Below are 10,279 nucleotides of genomic sequence, written 5' to 3' on the forward strand. Positions count from 1 at the left end.
GTAGCGGTCGTCCTGACGATCCCTAAGACCGTCCGTCTACCTCCTTACAGTACAACTAATATTTATAATTTTATTGTATGTCATATAAATAGTCAAATAATAAAATAATTTATATGAACAATGATAAAAAAAAAAGTTAAATAAGATGGTTAAAATGTATCCTATTAATATAATTACACTACTAATTAAAGCATCTTATGACTGGTATTAAAATAAAAGTTACGAAAATATGATTTTTTTATAGATCCTTATATTTTTCTAAACATAAAATAATATACTTTTCCAATATAACATAATTAATTGGCAACCCTTACATATTTTAAGGATATTGTTATAAACTCTTTATACAACTAACGATTAACAAACACACCACCAACACATAAGAAACTTAACACTCACTTCCTACCTTTACTTGTTTTAATACTAAAATTGTAACATATAACTTTTTTACTAATTAAATCATCTCATAATTGATATTAAACATAAAAACTTACAAGTATGTTTCATGCATTACATTATTCCTTAATAATGTATAAAAGAAAGTTTTCAAAAACATAATATATAAACGAAAGAAATAGAAATTTTATAAGTGAGTTTTAGGTCTAACTCAACTCCACAAAGTCGGCTTGTAAGGTGAGGTTTGCACCTCACTTATATATTATAAATTAGTCTTATCTCTAGTCGATGTGAGACTTCCAACACACCCCCTTCACGCCGAGGTATAGACATCTCATGCGTGATAGTAGAAATAGGGTGGTCCAATATTGGCCTGACAACGGATAGAATAAAAACAGAAATGTCCACTTAGAACTCGCTAGGATAGGCTTTAACCATGGCTCTGATACCATATTAGAAAGTGGGTTAATAGCGGGCCAACAACGGGTGGAATAGAAACACAAATGCCCACTTAGAACTCACTAGGATAGGCTTTAACCATAGCTCTGATACCATGTTAGAAGTGGGTTTAAGGCCTAACTCAGCCCCACAAAACCGGCTTGTGAGGTGAGGTCTGCACTCCACTTATATATTATAAATTGACCTTATCTCTAGTCAATGTGATACTTCCAACATCATTTGCAATATCATCTTAACATTACAAGTACATATAGATGCAACTTTGAAAACACACTTGAACACGTATTTTTGAGTTTTTTTTTTATAAAAAAATAAAGATTTAACTAAAAGGTATTGGTATATAAAGAACTAGACCTTAACATATGATATGACCGAATGAAAATATGAAGAAAAAACTCAAAAAAGCTAAGCACATGTAAACATGTTATATAATACATTTAGGAAAATTTAGAATGTACAAAAAAGTAACCAACTACCAAAATAGAATTTGGAAAACATTGAGGAACACATTATGACAACTTTGACCTTTATTGACTGTGTTTACTCATAACTTTATATACAAAACTCCGAATGAGAATATTTTTTTTTTTTGAAAACTAAAATTAAAGGGCTTTCATTTGACTAAAAACACATATTTTTTGGACCTCTGAGCTAGATGCAATTTTATTTTGAAAATCATCATTTATTGTTATAACTATTTTATGCGTAAGGGAGGTTGATTTAGACCATTTGAAGGCAACAATAATAAGAGAAGGTTGGGAAAACACAAGGAAAAATAAAAATAACCTAAGCTTGGATTACCAAATTATGGAATAGGTTCCTCTAACCTATATAAGCAAAGGGGAGACTCTCAAATGGGTAGTGGTTTGCATAAGCTTAATGGTGGTGGAAAATGGTGTTCGTGTGGTCGTTTTGATGTGTTGAGATGTTGACTTCTCCTTTAAACTATATGACTCAAGCAAGGAAAGAAACTATGGTGATGTTTGGTTACTTTTATGAGAGGTTAGACCAATTCTTAAGGAAGGGTGGCTAGAGGAAACCTATAAAGGTGTTTTAGCTTTGGTTACCTAAGTTGAGTAGTATGACACAAATTTGACAACATAACAATACACAATTTAAAGGTCAATTTACATAGGGTAGAAAACTTTGTTTATAAGCTTAAGTAATCCTAAAGGTGTCTCCAAATTGTAAAAGTAAAACACTAATACTCTAACTTGGAGACCAAGGTAAAATCCTCTTTATTAGATGGATGACACAAGATCACTATTAAGAAGAAATCCTTTCCATTAAGAGTATGACACATTGTCACTACTAAGGATAAATCCTCTCCATTAAAAACATGTCACATGACAACACGTGTCTCATAAAAAGAGTAACTTGTAGACCACTCCAACCAATGACTTACAAGCTTTTTATTAAGAAGTGGACTTTAAACTTAACTCAACCCCACAAAATTGGCTTGTAAAGTGAGATTTGCACCCACTTATATATTGTAAATTGGTCTTATCTCTAGTCGATGCGAGACTTATAACACACCTCCCTCACGTCGAGGTATATACATCTGGAGTGTAAGACTAGATATTAATGGGTGGTCCGATAACGGCCCAATAGCGAGTAGAACAACATACCCAACAAACATCGCTATACTACAAACAAAGACCCAAATACAAGGTACAAAAGAAACTCTGAACTACTTGGCCTATATAGAAGACTTAAAATAAACCTAATCTATTCAAAACTCATTGATGACCCATGATGACAAGAGCTTGGGTCCACTTTCCACAAATGACTCTAACTATTTTTTAATATGTTTGGTCACGAGTAGAGGGTATGTCATCATATTATTTCTTTCCCCTTTCTCTCTTGTTTTTTTCCCTTTCCCTCCTTCCAACTTCTCTTTAAGTATTTTGACTCCATTTCTCATCTCTTTTAGAATGAGATTGCATCTCATAGTAGTTGAGAAACCAATGACATTCCTATAAAGTTAAAATTTCAAACAGGGAAAGTTATTATTTACTTTGATGATTCTTTATTATCTTCTTTTTCTTATAATTTTGTCACCAATGTTGGTATGTTTAGTTAAGAAAAATTAACCTCTCAACTTGGATAAACACATGTTGAAATTTGGTTTATTTATGATACTTTATTCTAAGTCCCTAAATTCAAAGTAACTTTGTGTTTGAGATCTGACTTTCTTTATAATAAAAAATTATAAATAAGAGAAACTATTTACATTTTTGATAAAATATTAGGATAGATTATCTAAATGTTATTTACAAATTTTTGGTTTTCATGGAGGGAGGGATGATATATTGTTTTACAATGGCTTGAATGCTTGAAATTAAATGTTATTTAAGTGTTAGTTAATACATTATTGATTTTAGAATGCTTGCATTCAACACTCCTTATTTAGTGGTTGTATTATGTTGTTCAGGTATATAATATTAGACTAAGTTTTGTACCACTAAAGTTAATTTCTATACTTTTTCATAATTATTTTATAAGTTTGATGTGGATTAATTACACACGCTTGAATTTTAATGACTAAGGTTGACTTGAGATGCATGAAATATGACAACTAAGCAGATTATAAATTATATTCATCATTTTTGAATTATTTAAAAGTTTTTATTTGTTAAAGTGGTTTTAAAAAAAATTTGAAAACTGGTTTGTTTGTTCAAACAAAAATAGTATTGCAAATGAGTTACAAAATTAATCAACATAGAAGTGAAAGTAACACTTATTCCTAACATTAAGTAGGAAAACATAATAATTTTGTCTAAAGATAATGGGTTATATGGAATCTACTTGAATAGATAAAACACTAGATGTTTTATCAAGTAAAATTAAATAATGAGGATTCAAATAATTTTTTACAATAAAAAATGTTATATTATAAAATAACAAAAAATTTAAACCTACATATAAAAAAGATGTAAATTGAAATGCAGGACAAACCATTTTTTTATATATCTCTATAAAAGAAATTGAATTTTCCCATTAAAACACGAACACGGTGATTTTTTTACTCCATTTTGAAACTAAAAACCCGTTTAAAATGAAGCCTCAAAGATAAGTCTTTCATATGTCAAATTTAACCAAAATAAAATTCAGAAGATTTAGGAAAATAAATATTTAACCAAAAAAAAAATTAAGAGTGAATGTTTGAGAAAGTCTAAGCATGGATGGGTTAAAGTTAATTTGTGGTTTTTTTTAAAAAAAATATTTTTTATTTAAAATAATAGAAAATATTAACTTAATCAAGAAATTCTCTATCTGTTCAACTCCTGTATATTATTATTTCATTGGATCTGCAACAAGTTTCGAGTCTCTATAACTTAATTCAGCAAACTCAATTATAAAATTTTTGGCAAAATCAAAGACTTGTAATAAAAAATTTCAGTTTAAATGAAAAACCTAAATAAAATTTCTCAAACGATTGAAAAAGTTATTCACATTCTGAAGTTTTAGCCAAATGCACCAAAACGAAAAGCGTGCCTAAGCTTTTCGGATAAGCAAAAAAGCGTGCGTAATTGCATTGTAGTTATTTTGACTGTCTCTGTTTTGGGCACCTTTGCGTTCTTCTTCTGTGGTCTTTCTTTTCTTCTTCAATTCACAGCAAAGTTAGAGAGCCAAAGGGAAAGTAACCGAATACGCTTGTAACTTCCCTAATTACAAATTTCCCATTTTCACTACGAATCTCGAGGGTTTTATTGGAATTGAAAGGTCCCTGATCGATTCTGATTCGGAAAATGCCTTCTTCAAGTGCAGCCGGTGCTGGATCCACCGACCCCACAGCTGCAAGAAGAAACACCAAGCGACCCAAGTGTAATGCACTCTGATCTCTCTGATCTCTCGTCGTTTTTCGCCTTTTTAGCTTCATTTTCAGTGACCCTTTTCTCTATTTTTGGTTTGTGATGGAACTTTCGTATTTGTTTTTGTTTGAGTTAAATTGAGTATGTGTTAGGGGGAAAAAGGGTTTTGGGTTTTATTTAGGTGCTTGTGAAAGGTGTGTCGCTTGTGATAGTTCCCGTGATAGTATTTAGTGCCTGATTGTTCCTAGATTGATATAGCCTTTGATGGAGTTCTATTTCACGAATATACGATACTTTGTGGAAGCTAATGTCCATTTTTTTTTATTTGATTTGATTTTCGGGTGTCGGTGTTTGTGTTCCAAGAGGCTTCTGATGTGAATCGGTGCTTGTGACTTAATGGAGGAGTTTCATGCAGTTGGATAGTGTGTGATGATTTGACAACAGTTTTTTTGTTTCTTTTTGCTCTTTTGGGTAGCAACAGAAAATTGAACTGATTAGAGCTCTTTTTGAAAATATAACGCCTTTCAGATTCAAAGTTTACCCAGCAAGAACTTCCAGCGTGTAAGCCAATTCTCACTCCACGAGCGGTAACACTAACCACTACTTTTTTTAATGCACTGCTTGTGACTATATGTGTACTTAAATGCTTTTGATTCCTTTTCTGTTGTCGTGATATTTCTGGTACTTAATTTAAGTTTTTGATGCAGGTTATTTCTGCATTCTTGCTTGTCAGCATTGTATTCGTTCCTATTGGAGTTGCTTCGCTAATTGCTTCGAGGAAGGTAATGTTGAGTGCTGTAAATTTGGTGACCTTCTGCTCATAGTTGTATATAATGCTGAGTTCAACTTTCATTTTCTTGTATATGTCAGGTTGTTGAAATTGTTTTTAGGTATGAATCAACGTGCATACCAAATAATGTTACTGACAAGGTAGCATACATTCAAAGTTCTGCGAGTAAAGCATGCAACATAACACTACATGTAAATCTCCTTCCCACCTGTTTATCCATTTCATTTAACTCAAATCTTTCTATTAAATCTGTTCCCACGATTTACAATAAACGGAGGTCTCATTGAGGCAATCTTTTCTTTTCTTAAAACAATTTTCTTTTGAAAGGTGCACAAGCATATGAAGTCACCTATTCATGTCTACTATCAGCTTGACAACTTTTACCAGAATCATCGCCGGTATGTAACAACCCTTGTCTTCATGCTTCAGACATTCATTTCAACTGTTTCTAATCCACATTTACAAAGTGAGGGAAAAAGGTCCTTTTATGAAACAAGGATATCATGGTTTTTTTCTTCACCAGTTTTCCCAAATATTTATTGGATGGGGGACTATCCAGAAACTGATACTTGTCCTCTGTCTTTTTACAATGCTTCTTCTCTCAAGCTTATTCTCATACCATTATTTAACAGTTTTGAAAATTTGTAAACCGAATGTAAAACTAATTTTCCAGTTTACTCTGTACTCTGTATCATAGTAGGTAAATCCCTGATAGTAGTGTGGAGCAGCTAAGCCTGTAAAAGGCCATAATGGTATAGGTATAGCAGCTTGGACAATCCTTACACCAAATAATGCCCATAGTGCATATAGTTTTTCATACATACACAAAAATTTATCACAATACAACTTCATTGCCCATTTTGTGTATGACATTTCAACGATCAATGTGAGTATTCCGCATAATTTGACTAACAACCCCAGCTACAAAAGAAAGATTAGGTCTCGTGGTTGTGAGGTAAATGTTTCCCAACCAATCTCCTATATCTCTTAAGATCTATGAACAACTCACCATGATCATTCATTAGCCTTTGATTCAAATCCACAGGAGTATCAAAGCCTACACTCAATCTTGCCCATTTTCTCCAAAGTATGTAGGGCATATTTTCCTTGTGATATCACAATTCCTTCCTTTGATCGGACCACCTCAATACCAATAAAGTATTTTAAAAAACCATGACCTTTGGTTTGAAAGTGGCATAATGAGTGCTTTTTCAGTTGCGAAATTATAACATTAGTTCTTGTAATCACAATATCATCAACATTAACAACTAGATACACATGTTTCTCGAGGAATGTAGCAATAGAACATTGAATGATCTATTTCTTTTCAATCCCAGTTTCAACATATGACTAAATTCTGCAAACCAGGCTTGAGGAGATCGTTTGGACCATAGAGATCTTTGCAATTTGCATTCTAAACTAAACTTTGTCTGGGCAACAAACCTAGGTGGTTGCTTCATATAGATCTCCTTTTCCAATTCGCCATGAAGAAGAGCACTTTTAATGTCTTGTTGATGGCAGGAGTCTAATGACAAATGATAACCATTGAACGATAGTGATTTTTGCCACAAAGAAAAGGTATCACTATAATTTAGATCATATTTCTAAGTGTATCTCTTATCCACTAATTTGGCTTCGAGGTCAGCTTCACCATTAAGTCCAATTTTAATGGCATAAACTTGTTTACGACCAGCTGGTTTCTTTCCAAGAGGAAGAGTAGCGACCTCTAGGTTCAAACACTTGCATTTCAACAATCATGGTTTGTCACAATCTTGGATATTCAAGTGTTTCGTGAAGATTTTTGGGAATTGTAAGTGAAAATATAGAGGAAACAAAGGAAAAATACAAGGAGGATAAACAATGATTGCTCAAAAAGTTGTAAGTGGGATTGGGGTTCTAAGTAGACCGAATATGTGTTTTACGTGTGATAGGCGAACCTGAATTGTCATCATTAGGATCCATAGGATATTTTGATGGTGAAGGACACAAATCAAATGACTCCTTAGATACTTCACGATTGTTTGTGGTAAAATGTGATTGATTTTTCTCTTGGTGAGGTATGAAAACAGGAAAAACACAAGAAGAACGAGTCAAATTGTGTTTTAATTATCTTTAAGCTTTTTTGTGAATTGTGCAAACTATCATTTATCAACTTTTGCGTTTGGTAAAAGCAACCGACACAACTTTAAAACTTAACTAATTTTCATGTTTTAAAGTGTTTGGGTTATGTATTCTCTCAATAGCTCTCTTTCTCAAGTTAGTACAAACTATAATAATATGCAATGCTAAGGGATAGGAAGAAAGAGAAATACAAAATTCTTTTAGTGGTTCGTCTGACCATGCAAACTACATCGGGTTCTCAATCAATAGATCAGTGCTATCAAAAAGGTTATGGTGGCACCATGGTGGAAATCGCTGGCGGTTTTGCAACCTGCTGCCAGAACAAGGTGATGGCGAATTGGGTTTCTCACGACGGCCCATGGTGGCTTCTTTTTGTATAACGACTGGAGGGAGCGAAACGGGTATAGCAGAAAATGCGGGGCAGCGACATGGAGAAGTAAGAAAGGCAGCAATGTGGAGAAGAAACCCTATTCATGAAGGGCAGTGGGTGCATAGGAAGGAGAACAAACCCTAAATGGAAGGTTGTTGTGTTATTTTTGTCTTCTGTTGGGTATAAAACCCAACTAATACATACTTAAAAATTGGGTTAGGCACAATAAAAACATTCAACTTAGTACCTAAACCTAATACCCACGCCTCTCCTTCTTCTTCAACCTCATTATCCTTTGTCTCACCAATTGCCCTCCTCGCTGGTCACTGCCGCTGCAAACCGTCCTTGTTGTTGGTGACCGCTAGCCTCTGCAGATTGCATGACTTTTTTCTTTTTTTCAAATTATTTTTGTCAAATACCACCTGCATTTTTTATTTTTTTTCTTCTCCACTTTTGTATTTTCTGAAAAAATATACCTATTTTCAGTAATAATAATGCCCAATGACCAGGACAATTCAAGAGCATCCCACAGAATATACCTATTTTGCATTATAATTATATTTTTGTATTTTTTAAAATGCATATAGTATATTTCTTTCGACAACAATGTTTTTGCCATAGCTCGATGTAGTTTCCATTATCACGTTATAAAGGATTTTTAGGGTCTTCGATATTTTTCGTTATTTGATATAGATAACACTATAATAGATTAACCCGCAAAGATATCAACTGAAGATATAAGTATAGAAAATACGATTTGGAGAGTAATTCATCTCTCAACTCGTTCATTCATTTATAGGAGTTCCTTACATCAAAGATACAGAATAATGTAATGTTCAATCCTACCCGAATGGGTCAGATGGGTAATACTATGCATAAGTTAACCTATTCTAACAAGTTAACCCATCTAAATAATTTACACAATTCTGACAAAGTTGCAACTATTGTTACATATATTTAAGTTGTAATGTCACTGTGATAATGTCACTGTGATTCTGTTACGTAACTTCTACAACTATATGGAATTGTTAGATAAAAAAATTATTATTTCTATGGCATGTAATGTATAGAGGCATCCACATATCTGATGTTTTCCCCCTATACTCATCTTATATTTAGAGTACATTGCCATTTTAATGTCTTTTGATTGGTTATTTTCCTCAACTGTTTCAGGCTTAATATATTTACTTATAAGCATGAGAATTTTGTTTACTTTTAGATATGTTAAAAGCCGAAGTGATGAGCAATTGAGGGATCGTAATAAAGAGAACTCCACGAGTGCGTGTAAGCCTGAAGATACAGCCAATGGAAAGGCGATTGTACCTTGTGGTCTTATAGCTTGGAGTTTATTCAATGACACTTACAGTTTCTCCCGGGACAACAGGAATTTGAAAGTGAACAAGGAAGGCATCTCTTGGAAGAGTGATAGAGAGCACAAATTTGGAAAAGATGTTTTCCCTAAAAACTTCCAGAATGGTTCTATTAAAGGTGGTGCAATCCTCGATGAATCCATACCAGTGAGTATTTTTATAAACTTTTGTTTTAATTGGATTAAAATTCTAGCAAGTATATTTACTTTTCTTCACAAGTTTCAGCTGTGAAATTAGATTTTAGCCTTCATTTACCCTTGCATGGGCTTGTGTTATGCATGTATCTTTCACTTTATTTGTTGTTACTGCTACTACTGCTCTTTATTCATAATTTATATGGCAATGATTTTTCAGATGGCAAATTATTCTGCTGTTTCACATATTTGCATAGCTTAACATAAAAATTTCAATTGCTTCCTTTGATATTCATATGTTCCATCTTTCAATTAATCCAAGTTTTGTCGATCATTGGGGGATATTTTGCTGACTTTTTTGGAATGTTTTATGGAACAGTTGAGTAAGCAGGAGGATCTTATTGTCTGGATGCGAACCGCTGCTTTGCCAACTTTTAGGAAGTTGTATGGAAGGATAGAAGAGGATCTGAATGAAGGTGATACCATAAATGTAATACTGCAAAATAACTATAACACATACAGTTTTAATGGCAAGAAAAAGCTTGTATTGTCAACTACTAGCTGGCTTGGTGGGAAGAATGACTTCCTGGGCATTGCCTACCTCACTGTCGGAGGATTGTGCTTCTTTTTGGCTCTGGCTTTTACCATTGTATATTTTGTCAAGCCAAGGTAAATACTTGAAATCTATATCTTTTGGGTTCTGATCATGAAAGTTCATTTTGTGACTAGCACTTGTTTTGATAGGTTAGGGAACTTGTTTTGGTTTGATTAAGGATACATGTAGGGGAAAAGCTTGATGTACCAATGTTATGCTCAATAGTAGG

General features: G+C 33.2%; 1 protein-coding gene across 1 annotated transcript in view; it reads left to right on the forward strand.

Annotated features, from left to right (window-relative positions):
• The first annotated feature begins 4,290 nt into the window (after nt 1-4,290).
• The window catches only part of LOC106762539 (ALA-interacting subunit 3), a 6,748-nt gene continuing 759 nt past the window's right edge, over nt 4,291-10,279 (forward strand). The window contains exons 1-7 of the mRNA XM_014646509.2: nt 4,291-4,683; nt 5,199-5,257; nt 5,378-5,452; nt 5,541-5,651; nt 5,788-5,858; nt 9,171-9,468; nt 9,835-10,124. Of these exons, the coding sequence (XP_014501995.1) occupies nt 4,608-4,683; nt 5,199-5,257; nt 5,378-5,452; nt 5,541-5,651; nt 5,788-5,858; nt 9,171-9,468; nt 9,835-10,124 (980 nt within the window). The 5' untranslated portion in view covers nt 4,291-4,607. The remainder of the gene's footprint in view (nt 4,684-5,198; nt 5,258-5,377; nt 5,453-5,540; nt 5,652-5,787; nt 5,859-9,170; nt 9,469-9,834; nt 10,125-10,279) is intronic.

Source organism: Vigna radiata, chromosome 5 (assembly GCF_000741045.1).
Source record: "Vigna radiata var. radiata cultivar VC1973A chromosome 5, Vradiata_ver6, whole genome shotgun sequence".
Classification (NCBI taxonomy): Eukaryota; Viridiplantae; Streptophyta; class Magnoliopsida; order Fabales; family Fabaceae; genus Vigna; species Vigna radiata.